The sequence below is a fragment of the Melospiza georgiana genome, chromosome 4, assembly GCF_028018845.1.
Source record: "Melospiza georgiana isolate bMelGeo1 chromosome 4, bMelGeo1.pri, whole genome shotgun sequence".
NCBI lineage: Eukaryota > Metazoa > Chordata > Aves > Passeriformes > Passerellidae > Melospiza > Melospiza georgiana.
This window is the reverse complement of record NC_080433.1, coordinates 17,326,110-17,344,792: the sequence shown is the minus strand read 5'-3', so window position 1 is coordinate 17,344,792 and position 18,683 is coordinate 17,326,110. Positions and strand designations below refer to the sequence as shown.

Below are 18,683 nucleotides of genomic sequence, written 5' to 3'. Positions count from 1 at the left end.
AAGATGAACTGGCCATGTGGTGTGCATGAGGGCAGTTCCCAGCACTGTGAATTTTTCCTTATGTAGTCCTTTGTTGTATTTTTGTTAAGGTTTAATAAACCTTTTTAAATTTTCAAAGTGAGCAGTTGTTTCTCACAGCCTTATTTGGGAAGGGCAGATAGTCATGGCATATGAGAGAAGCTGCTTGTGAAAGAAGTACTTTCCTCCCTCCACACTGACCCAGAATTTTGCCCTTGCCACTTTAATCACATCCAGCTACTAAGCAAAGAACCAGAATCCTGTATCTTCTCACTGCTGTTGTGTTGCCACTTCCCTTGGGAAAACAAACACAAAGGACCCAGAGAAACAAGCGCAAAAACCTCTGTACCATGAGCCAAACCTCACAGCACTGCACTAATGAAGAAGAGCATTGCCTCTGGATGCCCTTGTCGTGACTAGGTGTGCAGGACTGGAGGGAAATGACCCATTTTTAACCCACCTCACTCTGAGCTGACTCTGTAATGCCACAGCCACTCTTCAGGCAGAGTTCACAGAGCAGACAGCCCAACCATTTCACTGAAGTGAAAAATCACAGCTCTATGATGATGATGCCTTCAAGGCACATTTAGCTGAAAGAGCCAACACTGTGCTTCAGGAGGAGAGGAAAGGCCACAAAGGCAGAATGAAAGAGCAGTGAAGGCAAAAATTGCATTCATATCTAGTCCTACCTATTTGATGGGGATTTTTTTAACAATAACATCATAGAAGCAGACAAGCTCTGATTATGTATGAGCATCTGCACGTACACATCTAAAACATTTGCCAGCAAAAGTGCATTTCTCTCAATCATGAAGCTTAAGAGTGGATTTGACCATCACAATGAAAGGATGATAACACTGTCTGACCTCTGCCTGACTTGCTGCCCACCTCCTGGATGCTGACTGGCACTGACTGTTGAGAAAAACTAAAAATAGCCAGCTTGTGTCATATATTGTAATAAGGGCAAAGGGAGAAAAAGAGGTGGCATACTTGAGGCTCTTGCTGTTCACCCTTCTGTCACCTTCCTCTTATAAATTTTCCCCTTGAGAACAGAGTTTGTTGTAGAAAGCACAATTAGTACAGATGATGGGAGCCAAAAACTTATTAATGATTTCATACCAATGACAAACTGGTAATGAGTTTGAGGTTTGGAGGTAGAAATGGGAAACTGAAGAGAAGAACCTGCCCCACAGAGGACCACATTTCAAGACAGCCTCAGGCTGCAACAAAGAACAGACTTCAGTTTTGTAAGATGTACTCTGAATGAATCCAAATGAGAAAACATCAGTATAAAGAGCACAAAAATGTAAACCCCAAAGATGCTGACTTTCCCCATATTTTTCAGGGTTTCATAGGTTTTGATTCTACATGATTTCTTTTTGTTGGTGGAGGATTTTTGCCAAAAGTCACTTTAGTAGTTGCTTATAGCCTAAAGGCATAATTTAGATGTGTTTTGCTCCATCTCACTCTGATAGCACCTCACAAATCATGCACTTCTGGGGTCAGGTCACAGGCAATGCTCCATGTCCTGACAGTGAAGACATATCCCCAGGAAAAGGTAAATCCTATTTCCCAAAATTACCTACTAAAATCCCAGGACAAGCCCTTAAAAATAAATCAGTATTGATTAAAAGACAAGAAAAGAGAAATAGACTGAAAATAAACATGGGTTTTAAACAAACCAGAGCAGATGATGAAGCTTGAGCACCTTGGCTGGTAATTAATGTTCACATGGGATTAGCACCCATGAGTTTCCCTAAGGTCCAAGTAAATAATCACAGCTCCAGCAGAGATCATTGGGTTTTTCAGTTTTGGTTGGTGGATCTCATCTCTGAACCAATGACCAGTCAGTGCCATCCTTTCTGTACTGCTTAAAAATAAGCCAAAAAGTTTAGGAGGAAGGAAAATAGTCAGTGATGCATCCATATGCAAGGAACAGGGGAAAGTCAACAACAGAAGGTACAACCATGCAGGGCTAGAGTGCATGTGTGGATTCCCCAGGCACATTCTGACACTGAATGACTGGGAAGAAGTTAAAGCTTCTTAGGGAAGCTTTAACTTTTTCTTTTTTAACTGAAAACTGCTCAGGATTTTAATAAAAAAATCAAAGGAGACTAATTAGAACAGGGGCAACAAACTTCAAACTTCATTTTTTCAAACAAACTTCATTTGTTGTTTAATATTCTTTATCAGTGACACATGTAATCACAATTTATGCCCTATTTGCTTATGCACTCAGGCAGTGAGGACTTCCAGCAAAAATTTCTCCTTTTCCTTATGCCTTTACCTGGAAGGCTGCTTAAGCTTTTGGACTCAAGTTTCAGAGAGTCTGGCACCCAGGGTATTTTTCCTTTCTCACTTAATCCCGGGCTAATGAATGAAATCACAAGGTACAAGTCAACACAGCTCCTGAGAGTCCAGATCACACTGCAAGGATTCTGTAAAAACTGGCAACACAGCTAATCCCAGCAATGCCAAAACCCATCTTACTCCACACCACTTGAATAGACAAAAGCTCAAGTTATTTTTAACCAGCAAATTAGTACTGAAAAGAATGAGTCAGCACAAGAAGTTCTGAAGAGGGCTTCCTCATCCAGAAACAAAAGCCAGGCAGGAAAGTTATGCATTTTAAAAATGTTCAAGGAAAAACAAAACAATGTTTTGACAAGTTCAGAGAGCTGCTAGTCCAATATCCAAGCAGCCACTGGTGTGGGATCCCTGGGAAACAGGGATATCATATGAAGATGCTTTCCCTGGCATCCCCTACCAGCCCTGGCACTGGGACTAGATCTTCAGGTGGCAGCAGCACCGATGGCCCAACCCTCCATGAAACGTGCCTCACTCCTCTTTACGCCCAGGTAACACCTCTGGCTTCCAGAGCTGCCCTCTCAGCACGTGCTCACTCAATACCCTGCACAAAGGGGCACACAAAGGCCTTGGAAACACCACCAAGGCACAAATAAGGGGTCATTCTTGCAAAGAACTTATGTAAGACCCAGCACTGCCAGATCCCGATTTGATTAATTACTGCCCAAAGATTACCAAGGGCAGCTGAAAGTGCACCCTCTTTCATTTGCTATTTGAGGCCCCTGTTCTCAAAGAGGGAGCTGGGAATTTGAGTATTTTTAATAAGGCACTCTGTATTTATGCAACCGTCCCTTGCTTATGCTCCATTATCCCACTTGGCCTTTTTTTGACCTCCCTAGTGTCCATTGTTTGACTCTGCTATTCCCAGCAGAGCTAAATCCCTGAGCCTTGCCAAAGAAAACAGTGTCATGAATGTGTCAAATCCCAAATTTGTATCCAAAATCCTTGTTTGGGCTCATTAACGGGAAACACAACCACTCAAAGATGCTTTTGGTGGCTTGCAAGTATATTTGAGGGTAAGAGCAGCAAAACAACAAGCTGGTTACCCTAAGAAAACAGTGCCACAGGAAAATGTATTTATCCTGAACTCTTGACCTTCCTATTCTATTACAGTTGGTGTTTATGTGGAGTATGAACTCAGAAACACAATCACCTTATGAGTGATTATAGCAATTTAGGATCACAAACCACATTTCAGGAAACAAAAAGGTGAATCTCACCTTAGCCACCTTGAGTTTCACCTGAGTGGTTTGTCAGCCAAACTGTGAAGCAAGAACCCAAAGAAAGCATTTGGTGGTAACTAAGTCAGAAGATAGAGCTGAATGGCAGATCTGTAATTAAATCTTTGTTAACAGGAACACTCAGAAGCAGTCTGCAGTGGTCTTGCTGCCTATACTCAAAGCTCTTTCTCTCACAGAGAGACAGCATCAGTCTATTAGTATACCCATTAATTTCACAGCATGAAGAGAGATTTGGTAGGATTACAAGTCACAGCTTGCTGTATTTTTTTGTCTCCGAGGCAAAGAAAATTATTTTGTTTCTTTTCAGAAGTCCTGTGAACAGGGAAAGTACATGCACAGAGCAGAGGAAACCATTTAACAACCTTTCAGAATAAGCTCCATCTGAAATTTGTCCTGAAAGCAGATGGAAACAATGCATTTTTAGCAAATTTTCAGCCTTTTAAGGCAAAAATATCACCTATTTACACTATCAGCAAAGAAGAGAGAAACATTTATGAGGGTGGCCTGGCAGAATCTCCTTATGGCAGGAGAGAGAAAATAAGAACAACTCTCAGTGGGCAAAATAACACACTATAAGCCTAATTTAGAGCTGGTTCTAACCAGTTGACGGTAACTTCCAAAACAAAGGAATGTAAATATTGTTAACTCCATTGATTATGCTGAAAACACCCTAAACTGAGACATGAGCTCTCTCCTGACAGGAGGAACAGTTCTGCCACCTCTCGATCACACCCAGCTCCACTTTGTTTCTCAGACACCTGACACCCACCCCTCAGTCATGTCCACGGGCTGCTGTAGCAGCACTAGAGCTCACTCTGTCTCACTCCTACAGCTTCTTTGCAAAAAGTAGTGCTTGCATTAAGGTCCATTAGGATCAAAACACCATTAACAATGGTGTTTAACCTTTCAGCATATTTTCTTAATTATTCTCCCTCTAAAAATCATAGAATCATTCAGGTTAGAAAATACCTCTAAGATCATCAAATCCAACCATTAACCCAGCATGTCCAGTGCACCATTACACCACATCCACAAATAACACATCTATGTGTCTTTTAAATGCCACCAGGGTTGGTAACTTGACCACCTCCCTGGGCAGCCTGTTCCAATGCTTGAGCACTCTTGTGCTGAAGAATTTTTTTCTTAGTGTTCAATCTAAACTCCTCTGGCTGTTTCCTCTTGTCCTACTGCTTGTTACTTAGGAGAAGAGATCCATCCCCCCTCACTACAACTTATTTTCAAGAAGTTGCAAACAGTGATAAAGGCTCCTCTGAGCCTCATTTTATCCACACTAAATATCCCCAGCTCCCTTAGCTGCTCCTCATAGGACTTGTGCTCCAGACCCTTTATCCATTGCCCTTCTCTAGACTTGCTCCAGCACCTCAATGTCCTTCTTGTCACGTCCTTCATGCCACAAAACTGGACACAGGAATAGAGGTGTGGCCTCACAAGTGCTGAGTACCAGGGGACAATCACTGCCCTGCTCCTGCTGGCCACACTCTTGCTGACACAGGCCAGGTGCCATTGGCCTTCTTGACCACTTGGACAGAGCTGGTTCTTGTTTAGCTGCTCTCAACCAGCACCCCCAGGTCCTTTTCCACCAGGCAGCTTCTTCCAAGTCTGTGGTGATGCATGGGGTTGTTGTGGCCCAAGTGCAGGACTTTGCCTTGTTGAACCTCATTCTGTTGTCCTCAGCCCCCCAGTTCAGCCTGTCAAGATCACTCTGCAGAGCCTTTCTCCCCTCCAACAGAGCAACGTTTCTGCCCAACTTGGTGTTGTCTGCAAACTGGCTGAGGGTGCATCTGATCCTCTTTTCCAGGTCATGATACAAGGTCCTTGCTGCAAGTGCCACCACAATATTAACAAGCAGATAAATATTTACAATGCAAGCTTTCTTTAAATGGTGTAGATGCCAAAGCAAACTTTCACTCTGGAGTAGATTGAGTGGGATAAGGCTGTGGATGGAAAGCACAGGACAACATCACAAGGGAGCAGATGAGATCATGTAAGGAACAGAGTCAACACTGCAGTCACTTAAATCACTCCACTGGGGTAATCACCAGACCAGAGCACAGTCACAGGCTCCCTGTTCTATGCATGAAGGAAATTAGACAACTACTTATTACCATGATATTTTCTGAAAAATCCCTTTACCAGGATGTCTTCTCCTGGGAAGCTGAGAGGCCTCAGAAAATGGAAACAATAATTATCTGATTGTTTGGGAGTGTGGTCTGGAGATCGTTTACCAACAGGTGCATCTTTGATTGGTTCCATGTGAATTGTTTTTAATTAATGACCAATCACCATCAGCTGTGTCAGACTCTGAGGAGTCAGCCACGAGCTTTCATTATTCTTGCTAAGAATATTCTTGTTTCCTTTCTCTTTCTTTAGTATAGTTTTAGTGTATCACTTCTTTTAATATAATTTCATAAAATATTAAGTCAGCCTTCTGAGAACATGGAGTCAAATTCTCATCTCTCACCTCATCCTGGGGACCTCACAACACCACAACTACTAGAAAAGCAAGCTAACAAAAAGTGAAGAGAGTTCACTAGCTTTGTCACTACACCCAAGCACGCAGCTGCAGGTGCTTCCTGCGGTACATAATTCCTAGCAGTGACTCCTCTCCCAGACTTAGCTTTTCTGTCCTTTTTTCAGTGCAGAGTTGGTAAAGTCACCTCACTTGGTTGCCCAGAGTTTCCTCCCTCCAGGAGCTCAGCAGTGAGGCCCCCGGCCATGGGAGAGCCAGGCTGCAGGCCACGCTCTCTCTGAGGGACAGAGACAGCCTCTGCTGAGGGCTGCCACCTCACACAGGAGAGGCTGGGCGTCTGCTCTCTGACCCAATTAATATATTTAAGTATTTTGTATCCAACATTAATTGAAATAAGGACTAGAACTTGTTCCCTATTCCCATCTGAGTGGTTGAGCCTTTAGGCTAGAGTCATTCTCATCAGCTGGCTCAGTCCCACTCTCTCTGGCCCTCAAAACACCACCTCCCAACAATGTGCAGCTGCTTCATCTGCAGGAACAAAGAGCCTGCCAACCAACTGCTAGGGCTCTTCCTTCAGAGAAAGAAGCAGATTCATAAATCCTAGGACAGTGAATAAACTGGAGCCCCAAACCTCACCACAATCACAGAATCTGAGAGTAGAAGGACATCACTGGGTGAGGTGGCAGCTGGGAAACATGTCCTTGGGAAGACCCCAGTAGCTCCTACAGCAGCGCCCAACATGCAGCAACAGGGTAGCAACAGACCTCACGCCAAGCCAGACCTTTAGATGAACAGAAACTTTTAAAAAAGGTAGAAATCGAAACACAATGTGTGCAGAAGCTTCCAGCAGTAGATGACAATTGAATGTACAAAGGATCTGAGGACAACTGTGGCATTCACATTCTCTGAAAAAGTTCCTTTGCCCAGGGTTTTTCTCCTGGGAAGCTGAAAGGCAGTGAGAGAGGCCTCAGAGAAAAATGAAAACAATTCTTATCTCATTTGCTTCTCCTCTGTTTTGCTCATGTGGAATGTGTTTGGAGATTGTTTACCCACAGGTGATTGTTTCATTGGATTCTGCTATGGTGTTTTCACTCATTGGCCAATCAGGGCCAAGCTGTTTCAGGACTCTGGAGAGAGTCACGAGTTTTCACTATTATCTTTTAGCATTCAGTAAGTATCTTTTCTATATTCTTTAGTATAGTATAGTATTCTTTAATATAATATAGTATAATAAAGTAATTAATTAGCCTTCTGACAACATAGATGCATCATTCTCTCCCCTCGTCAGTGGGCCTGCATTTACTATAGACTACCTACATTATACAGATGCACTATGTACCCAAATCTAAACCCAAAGCAGCAAAACAAGAATCTGAAATTAATTGGTTTGTTTGCCCTGGTTACACTGTGACAGGCCTTTGACTACAGGTGTCCACATTTAAAAGTTTTAGGTTTTACTCAAAATTGTAAAAGAGAAAAAAACCCAATTTTTCAGATGGAAAAAAATATTATTTCTAAATAGGAAACAGCAAATTTTGAATTAAGCCATGTCTAACATAGAAAATCCAATTCTTAATATATAACTTTTTAGATGAAAGCCAGCTTGAAGACAATGATTGTAAATTTTTTTCTGTTTTCCAACATTAGCTCTCCTCAAAAAAATCCAAGCTACCATGCCCACACATTTTCTAATTAGCATGAAGTGCAAGATTTTTGTACTGCTGAAGCAAATAATTGTATATCTATTGATTTCAAGGGCAGCAGGGCAGCACAACTTCACCTTAGACATTTTTTTCACCTGCTTTCAGCAAATACTACATCACAAATTTCTACTTTTCTCTCCCCCTACCCTTCCACTGCCCTCTTTCCTGTTTTTGCCCTCCAGAAACCCAGGTGTGTGCTGTTTCCATGGCCCATTAATATTGCCATCACATGAACACCCCTGTTCATCTGTTATCTCATGGGCTGCAGGTACCCAGGTGCTGATTTCTCTGTGCAATCCTCACAGCTGCTGCAGTGGCTTTTTAGTGGACAGCCTATGAGTTTTAACCCTTTTCCTCCTGGCTTTCTCCTTTTCACTACTTTTCATGGGAAGAAAGAGCTGATCCGTACCTGCCAGCCCCTTCAGACACCAAGACCATTCACCCATCCACCCCAAACAACTCATCAGCCTGGTCTTGTAATACCTACAAATTTTGAACCATCACTCATCTCCATTTTCTACACTGTCACCTGCTTCAATCTTTGCCTCATTCTCTTTCCCCTCCAGTTGCCACCTGTTTTGAGTCAGGTGCCCAGCCTTCCCACGATGGAGGAATATATACAGACATCACCTCTATATGGAGATTTCCTGTCTGTGGGCATAGAAAAATTTCTCCATCTTCTGAGGGAAGCTTCATCTGGGCTTTCATAACCACCTCTGCCAGTTATCAGCTTCTCAAAGTGGTGATTACATCTCTCTACACCAAAAAAATACTTATGGCTATCATGAGAAGAGATTGTCTCTACTGGTACAAATGAGAAAAAGTTACCTCCCAACTGTAAGTGAACAGTGCTTTTAAATAGGCAAAAACCAGACTCCAGAACATTAGAAAAGGATAAAAGATTGTGTTTTAAAAAGATGTTTTTTAAAAGAAAAGTATTTTAAATATTTATAATATATTAGGGCAATTTTACACTGTTAGAGAAGGTTATATGATCTAATAACCATAATGATCTCTCCATACAGAGAGGCTACCACCTTAAACTGTGTGATGCCTAACATACAGATTTTGTAAATCTAGTCTCTGACTACAAAATATTATCTCTCTGGTCTCAGTTTTAGAATCTGTGTAGTTTTGGTTCAAATTAAACAGCCTACATTCCCTGTCTGAGGTCTTAGTGGGAGAAAAAATCTACCAGCTTTTCAAAATGTATATTTTATTTAGTTAGGTGATAGTTAACAAGATTCCTATCCAATGCTCTAGGGATTTTTATTACATCAAAAATAAAGCTGGTGGTGTTTTACTCCTTTAATCATTTTAACATGAAGTAGAAAGCTGTCTATGTTGAGAGATTCCTGGTTCATTAATGCCCATCAGGGTGAAGCACATGAGCAAGTTCTCAGAAAACCTCTTTTCCAAGACATGGGTACTGAAATCAGTTTGTTTGTTTTTGCAGTCTGAGATGCATAATTCTCCAGAGACCTGAGCCTGATGAATTCCCTTTTATAGCAAGGGAGATCCAGGTCAAGCTGCCCTGCAGACATCAGCTGTGACTGCAGGGCAGATACTTGCTAAAAGGTATGAATTTTTAAACTCCAGGACTATGGAATTCCCAGGATTGCTAAAAGCCATCAGCATTCGTGGGAGTGTGTTCTGCTGGTTCAGAAAATGCTCATACACATTCATAGGACTATGGATTTCTGTGCAAATTCAGAGAGCACAATGAATTCATCAGATAACTCCCAGGACAGGCTGGAGAGTGGAGAAGCACTGAGTGTACTATTTAGCAGTGTGATACCAATAACAAGGGTCATTTTTTGAAAACTCCCCTATCAGTCTTCAGTATCCTAAGTGGATGAGTGCATGGAGAAATTACCACACATTTGTGTCATCCATGCAAAAACACTATTCCCAGAACCCCACAGCAGCTATTCAAACCTTTCTATTAAGACTGAAGATGAAAGGAATTTTTTTTTGCTTGTTTGTTTAGTTTATAAAATATCTTATTAAGGCTAAAAAACAGCCATAAAACATGTTTTTCTTGAGGGGAAGAGGTAAAGAGCAGGGAGGGGAAAAGACAGGATACAATCAGGTAACTTCTGTCTAGAATCTACCCATCTATCTTTGCATCATTCAGTACAGAGGCCCACATAAAAATGACATTTTTTCTTTCATTTTTTTTCTCTAATTAGATTTCCAGATTTACTGCCTGAAGAGACAAATTGCTTCCTCATTGTAGCAATCCACCCACACAGCACCTAATTCTGGCTTTACCCCAAAACATACCAGACACTTCATACTTTTTTTCCCCCGTCACCTTTGTAGCTGTCAAAATTTGGAGTAAGTTTTGTCTGCTTTTTCCTGCTTGCAGGAGGCAGAACCAAGCAGACAAATTCATAAACACTTTCAGGAGAAGGTCATGTCCTTTCAGCAGGCACTGAATATCACAGCCACAGGACCAAGGGATATCAGGCTGAGCACAAGTGAGATTCCTTTGAGCACAAGGTGAAATATCAGCGTAATTCAGTGTGAAAAGATCACAAAGAAACTGAAGTAATTGCCAATCACCCCCTATCTCTTCTTATTATTCAAGTAATTAATCATAATAATGTGTGGTGTAATCAACTGACTGCACTAATTCCATTTATGCTTCATACATTGATTGCAGTAACACAAAATGAAAGTTCCACTTAGTCAAAGACTTGATACTTGGGGTACAACATCCTCTCAGTAATAACAATCAGTTTATCAGCCTAATTTTTATTCAAGTAAATTCCTTTATTGCACTTTAATTAACTACTATGGCTTGATTCTATTTAGCATTAGAGCAGGAAATAATTGCAGCTGGCTTCACATTAGGAGTTACTATTATCACCAAGGAAACGAGGACAATCAATATTCCAGGGAGGACAGGTACTGAAACTGCCTCCTGAACAAACTGCAGATCAATAACCATGATGGAAAATGGAAGGGAGATTTGCATTTGAAGGAGTCCCAGAGGAAAAGTATGGAGTACAAAGATAAATGTGCATTTTTTCTAACTTGGTTGTTCATTTGTGTCCAAACCCCAAGTCATCAGGGCCTGTGAGCTAAACCAAACAGGTAGGGCTGTCAGCAGCTGGTTGTCTGCCACCAGGAAGATTTTAGGATAGGATTTTAGGACAAATAGATCACAAATAATTAAAAATAGATTTGATTTTCTTTTGTTAACAACTGCAACAGCAATCACAATCACATATTTTAATTGGAATATGGGAATGGCTGGCATGTGTGTACTACTTCTTCCTGAAACCTGATCTGTATTATGGGCAAGTGTACAATAAAAATGCTCAATGGGAGTAAAGGCTCAGATCCAGTGATACCCTGTTCCAGGGCTTTCTGTAGGATAAAAGGATGCTATTCCATCCAGCTACAGAAAACATGGTAGCTGTTAATGTTAACAAATTAATGCATTAAGTAATCACTTTCCAGATTCACATAGGAAATATCTCCTTCAGCAGCTGGACAGTGGGGAGAATCCCTATGTGTAAGCATTCCCAGGGAATGCAGGCAAGATGTGGGCTCATTTCCAAGTGCTGCCTTCCCCTGCATGCAGTTGTTCTGCTGCATTCCATAATTTTCAGATTCCAATAGGAAAAAAGATAAGTTATTAAATACTACTTAATTCTCCATCAAAATTATTCAATGTCTCATAGGGTCAATAATCTGGCTTCCTTACTGTTACCAATTTTCTAAATAAGAGCATGCATTTTTATTTTGCTTTACAGTAAAAGAAAACCAGCAAAAGTTTCATCTAATTCTAGGCAGTCTAGAATACCTGAGAAATTACGTAAATGCTGAGAAAGAGAAGAGATGCATGAATATCAGAACAGTGCAGAAAATGTGTTTATGTGAAATGCAGTACTATAAAATGCAATGCAAAATGCTAAGGGTGCTTAGGAATTACAGCTTCTTGAATTGGGTTTTATTATAGTTTTAAGGTGGTGATGTTGTTTAAACCCAACTTAAGTTATATTTTATGCCATGTGGTTTCTGGGAATATCACAGACTGGGAGGTGAGCATTTTCACTTCCTGTAATACTTTGTTTACTCAGAGCCACGTTATCCATGATACCCTAAAGAAATTCAGCCCCATTTACCTCTTTCAAGTCTTGGACAATAGCAGTGAGCCTCTCATTCTCTGCCTGAACATTGGTGACCACAGCCCTGCTCTGCTTGAGCTCGTTCTGCATCTCCAGAATCTTGCCCAGGTAGTAGGCTTCCTTGGATGCAGACTCCTGGAGAAGGGTCTCTTCGCGCGTCTCGCCATCTTCGGCCACTTTGCGGTGCACGGAGAAGGACTGGCCAAAAGCCTGCAAGGGGAAAACAGAGCACAGTAAAAACCTACTGAAGCAACAATTACCAACAGCAGAACAATCAGAACAATTATCAACAGTACAGAGCAGCTGCACAGCCAGCAGGAATGGGATAGATCTGTAAATCCCAAACTCTGACCTATTAAACGCTGTCCCAGCAGCTGAGGGCCACCATGCCACTTGGCTGGAATGAAGCATCTTGAGGGTGCTCCTGTTTGCAGTCTGGATTTATGGCCCCCATCCAGTTCACCACCACTGAGATCAAGATGGTGCTCTGCTAGCTGGCCATTAATTAGTGCCAGTGTTTAATCCTCCTGCACGAGGCCAGCCCATAATTCATCAACTCCTTTCTTCTCTGGTTCCGCAAAATAAATGTGTTTGTTTTGGCTTAAAGAGCACAAATAGCTGATAAATCTCACTGAATTGCTTTCCATTTCCAACAACCCTTCCCCCTACAGGAGCTCATCTCCTGGTATGGAAAAATGTTCCTATAGCCTGGAAGAAAATATATGAGCTGAGAACCAAGCAGTGGCCATCTACACCTCTGGAATGCTGAACACAGACTGTGTGAGCCCTTTAATTTCATTTATACTCAGTGTTTTTTGCTTCTGTTGGATATTTAACGGTTTGAGAAGCGTTTAAATAGAGAGAGAATTTCAGTCTCCTTGTTACTGGCTTACACTGATCAATTTAATAAGGCAGTATTCCTCAGTGACAATTTCTGATGTTATTTTTGACATCTCTGGAGTAACCTGGAAGAAAGCTAACTACAAGCCAGAATAGTAGACAAGATGGAGAGATCATTTACCTATAAAAAATGGGGGGGAAACCCAGCAAAAATGTAATAACTTAAAAAATAATAAAATAATAAACACAAAAAATAAAAATAGCAATAAAATATAAAATAAAAGCAAAACCTGATTTGAGTGTATTACCTTTTAAAAAAAGACACTTAGTTGAAAATGACATGACCTGATTCTGGAGAAAGACAAAAGAGGGCTTCTAATGGGAAGACTATTTAGCCTAACACAGGCATAAGTTCTCTCATGTATCTTAAATCCAAGTGAACACATCTGAAAGAACATTTTTTTTTCCTCTCCTAATACATGAGAGAAATTTGAGTCATGGTTACATGCTATTTCAGTGAAAAATTATTCCTAAAAGCCTAATTTCTACCCAGTTCTGCAAAACCACAGCACACATTTGTACCCACTGTAAGCTGTGGCCTCCTTTGCCTTGCCAAATTAAATCCATTGTTTCACTGCTGCTATTTATAGCCTTCCAGAACATGTTCTAAGCTTTACTGGCACTAGAACTGAAGCAACCCTGAGAAACTTCAAAGTAAAACTCTCTTCAAAAACTTCTCAGCTTTTAAGTCTACTTCACTTGGAGAATCCTGTGAACTCAGCATTAAAGGATTCTAAAAATATTCAATAATGTATTAACCCAGCTGTCTTCTCAAAAAGCTGTAAGTTACTGAAATAGCAAGCATCAGCAACTTCCAAATAGGATTTTCCAAGTAACAAGAAATTCAATTTAATGAAACTTAAGCACTGATATCTGTGAATCTAAGACAAATGTTTTGGGAACACTGCTAATAAATTATCTTCCTCTACATACTCATGACTCACTTTTCCCAGTTTGAGACTGAGCAAAAAGCAGCAGTCAAATAAAGCAGTCAATAAAGTCAAATAATACAAATATTCCAATTTGTATTTACAATTTGTAAATAGATTTATAAGAGAAATGTAAAGGGGTAAAATCAAAACACAGCAGAAGAGCAGGTAGGACTTGCAGGGGTAGAGAAGCTCATGAATAAATGTTACCTGGAGCCCTCTCTCTATCAGAGAACTACAGTTCAACACCAGTACAAGTGATGGCAGCCTTCCAGATGCATACCAGGTTTTCCCTAATGTACTTTGAAGGTGCACTTTTAGCATGTGTGATGTTTGAGAACAGCTATGAATATAGATTTCTGGGGAGGGTGCACATCATAGTGGAAAATTACTGTGTACTTGTCACATTCACATTCTCTGAAAAATTCCTTCACCCAGGATTTTTCTCCTGGGAAGCTGAAAAGCCTCAGAGAAAAATGGAAACAATGATTACCTCATTTGCTTCTCCTCTGTTTTGCTCATATGGAATGTGTTTGGAGATGGTTTCATTGGTTTCTGTTGTGAGTTTTTTTCACTCTTTGGCCAATTGGGCCCAAGCTGTGTCAGGACTCTGGAGAGAGTCACGAGTTTTCATTATTATCTTTTTAGCATTCAGTAAGTATCCTTTCTGTATTTTTAGTATAGTTCAGTTTAGTATTCTTTAATATATTATAGTATCACAAAATAATAAATTAGCTTTCTGAGAACATGGAGTCAGATTCATCATTCTCTCCCCTCCATCTGGGGGTGACCCAAATACAATATGTACACCACATTTCCTTGTACCCACGACCACACAAAATATATAAACTGTTTTTTTCCTATGAAACCAGTTTGAGCATTACTATATCACAGAACAGATCAGATTAGGAGGGACCAGTGGGTCATCTAGTCCAACCACAGGGTCATCCCTGAGCACATGGCACTGGATTGTATCCCAATAGCTCCTGAATAGCTCCAGTGAGGGAGACTCCATAAACTCTGGGCAATCTGTCCCAGCGCTACATAACCTGTATAGCAGAATTTCTTCCTCATTTATTTGTGGCCAAGCCTATCCCAACCCATCCATATCAGAATATTCCTTTCTTAAACTGCTATCAAGATGTTAAAATGAGGGGAAGGAAAGCAAACAAGCATAGTTTACTTAGGATATCAATGGTAATTATGCAGGTCAATGCAACAAGGAGATGAACATGAAATACCTCTTAATTATAAGCAAGGAAAAACTTCTGCTTCTCTATTTCATAGCCTGTACAGAACACCAAAAGGTTTCAACTTCCCAGACATGTCCCCTTAAAGTCTTCCATGAGATTGATCACTTTTAAATTAAATCACATATCAATACTTTTCAGTTGGTAGCCAAATATTTGTTCTATTTTGATTTTATCTTTTAATAATTTGCTTAATACATTTACTTATCTGTAAGATCTTAAAACCTGGCTATGATGTGAAATATTTCAAGTAACTGTGCTCACATGAGAAGGTGATGACCAGGACTGCAAGTTAAAGGAAGTTCACTTGCAATTAGGTAATTGGGTAATGTGCTGTATACAAACGGGTTTGCTGAATACCTTGTGGTGCTGTATGTGTGGGAACACCAGCCTGCCATGGAAGCCTGAGTGAATAAACAGCTTTCCTGTGACATGACCCCGAGGGAGAGGAAAAACAATGCAAAAGCAAAGCAGAGGTTCCCTTATTCGTTAATAATGTCTTGGTATTTTCATGGAATGGACTCAGGTATTCTGAGTAGACGATGTACTGTACTGTGCAGATGTATCAGTTAATTACCACTGCTTTTTTCAGCATGGTACTGCTTTCTGGGACTCCTCATTAAAACCACTTAGAAATCACTATTGGTCCCTTGTTGGCTCTTGGTTTCAGTAATCACAGTGTGGGGATTTCCTGACATCTTCCAGATTCAAGTTTGGACCCAGAAGGGGCTGTGTAGTCCTTCAGGGCTTCTGTTTCCTTGAGAAATCCCCTCCCAGAGCGGGCACAATAGCTCAGATCAGTCACAAAGACTGAGGCAAGTTTACTGCTTCAACAAAGACTGTCCTAACAGAGAGCAGTCAGATTTTCACCTTACACTGGTCCCATCATTCTCTCAAGATTTTTGTTTGGAAGGACGCTCTTGATTGAGTTACAAGATGCTTTTCTTTATAAATTGGTTGTAAAAGTCAAGTAATAAGACACCATTAAACTATGTATACACATGTCTCTCCTGAAACCTCAGAACTGTGTAACACTACCATGATTTTTCAAAGGCATCTTAATATTGGAACTTTGAGAACAATAAAATAGTGATCGCTATTTGAGGTCATGATAAAGGATGGTAAAAGTGAATGCGCACAAGGAAGAGATCAAATTTGATCATGCAGAAAGATGTGAACTTTGGAGGAAAATCACCATTTTCTGTTGAACTCTAAGTAACCCCAGATGGAAATTCCAGTGTGAGAAGCAAACAAGTATGACAGAAATAATGCTGTGAACAAAATGGGTACAGATCTACAAAGGAACAATAGAAAACTGACTGCTCCAGACATGTCATAGTTATAAGATAAATATAAATGGCAGTATAAAGCTAATGTGCAGTGACATAAAATGATGTCTAAAACAAAAATTATATTTACCACTTCAAGAAAGAAACTAAAAAGAGAAGCTAGATTTCTAATTTAGGTGTAGAAAGCAGCACACATGCAAAAGATTAGTTTAAAACTTAAGTAGGTAATGAAGGCTGCTATTTCTGAATTTCACTTTTATTTTTACTAATAACCTCCTGGGGCTGGAATTTGGAAATGCTTCACAGAAATTCATTCTTCTACTCTGGGATAATTAACAAGCAGTAAACACAACCTGACTGCTATCAGGACCAGCAGGCAGCCTACCTTTATGGCTTTGACACTGGCTGTAGTTTTTTTCTGATGCATAATGCTACAGCACTGAACTTGTTCCAATGATTATCTATTTGGGCTGCTAACTTGCAGCAAAGCAGAATCATGTATTTATTATGTATTGGTTACCTCCACATTCATAGCACAAAAGCAGGGAGAAAAGAGCCTGGATTATCCAAGAGGGTAGCATGTTTCCTAGTCAAATGTCAGTATGGCACCACAGACGGAAATCTTTGCTCAGAATGCTATGGGTTGGTTCTGGGAACAAGCCTTATTTTGTTGCACAACTAGAATATCCATTATCACCAAATATTCCATTAGTCATTTGCAATCCTGTGTCCCTATGATAAGAGTTTTTTTAAAGTTTATTATATATGAGTATTTTTCTAGTTTGGTTTTTTTTTTCCAAAATTCATTGACAAAAAGCGCAGAGTTCTTTGAATTTTTTCTGCTAAGGACCATCAGTGGCAGACAGGTCTGTGAGAAAATCCCCTCTAGGGAAGGCTGATCAGGATCTGCTCCTTCCCTCAAACTCACTTGGTACAAAGCTGCTTCCTCCATAACTTGTGATGTGGCACTGAATCTAAACCCAACACATTTCTCAGCAGTGCAACAGCAAAAAACACCACTGCAGAGGTGACTGATGGGTTCTAGCCACACACAAGATTATATCTGCTTTCTTAAAACTTTACCAAGTTTCAGACCTCTCACTTTTGTCATAACATGGGCTAAATCTTTATGCAGCTGGCATGACCTTCTCATGTTCATTTAAGATGGCTGCGACAGGTCAATAGTTTCCTTTTGGAAGCCAATACTCAAGTTATTAAAGCCCTCAAATGCAAATGCTTGGCATATGGCAATGAAAACACAGGCAGATGCATGCTTAATGATGACAGAAGAAAAAAATTAATAGGCATTGTGTGGATAGTGCATGTGAGATGGACAGCACATGCAGGGAAGCAGATTGAAAACTCAAAACCAGATTGCAAACACAGCCTGAATCAGCATGGGTTTATAAGCAAGAAAACTAGATCATGAACCTCTAGGTTGATAGGCTAGCTGAAAACAGCTGATTGTCTGATTCCTCCTGTGTTCAGCAAAGCAGGATGCTGAACTCTTCTGCTGAGGCAGAAGACTGAGCATCCATCTCATCACTAATTTACCTTTCAGTGCAGAACATGAAACAAGGCTCCTATGGATTTACCTGTTCCCCAATCAAAAGGAATGAGACAATTAATCAAAATTCCATTGTACCCAAGCACCTGGCTAAGCATTGGTAGTTTCAAGATTTCCAGATCAAGATGATCAGTTTTATGCTCTATGGAACAAAAGATGAATGGGATTTTTTGTGTGTTTGAGTTTTATTTTTTTTAATGTTAACAACATACCTTTTACTTCATAAGGCCCCATTTCTCAGAAAAAAAAAAAGTTAAATATTTTGCAGTCAATATGAAGCAAGCTAACAAATGGGGGGCTTCTTATCTGTTCTCATGCAAGTAGTCTGCCTTTTGAAAATGGTGACAATTAAACTTTAAAGGACATATTTTTTTCAATTCATGCTTTGCTACAGATAATTGAGGATGCTCAACTTCCCATATGAAAAATGTAGAGGAGAGTATCTGCTGCTGAGTGAAAAGGATGTTAGAACAGATCCATCCATTATCTGAAATAAAAAATACTTTGGTTATGACAGGACAAAGGGAAATCCCCCCAAGCTGTGCAGGGGAGGTTCAGATTGAACATGAAGAATTTATTCACTGAAAGGGTGGTCAGGCATTGGAACAGGCTGCCCAGGGAGGCTGTGGAATCACCACCTCTGGAAGTGCTTAAGAAATGACTGGACATGGCACTCAGTGCTATGGTTTAGTGGACATGGTGGTGTTTGGTCAAAGTCTGGATTTTACCTTAGAGATCTTCTCCAACCTTACTGACATGGTACAGGCAACTGAGAAATCTATAAAG

General features: G+C 40.4%; 1 protein-coding gene across 5 annotated transcripts in view; it reads right to left on the bottom strand.

Annotated features, from left to right (window-relative positions):
• The window catches only part of BICD1 (BICD cargo adaptor 1), a 170,959-nt gene that overhangs the window by 72,887 nt on the left and 79,389 nt on the right, over positions 1-18,683 (bottom strand). For all 5 annotated transcript variants that reach the window (XM_058021974.1, XM_058021973.1, XM_058021969.1 and 2 more), the window contains exon 2: positions 11,960-12,172. In XM_058021974.1, coding sequence (XP_057877957.1) covers positions 11,960-12,172 — 213 coding nt within the window. The remainder of the gene's footprint in view (positions 1-11,959; positions 12,173-18,683) is intronic.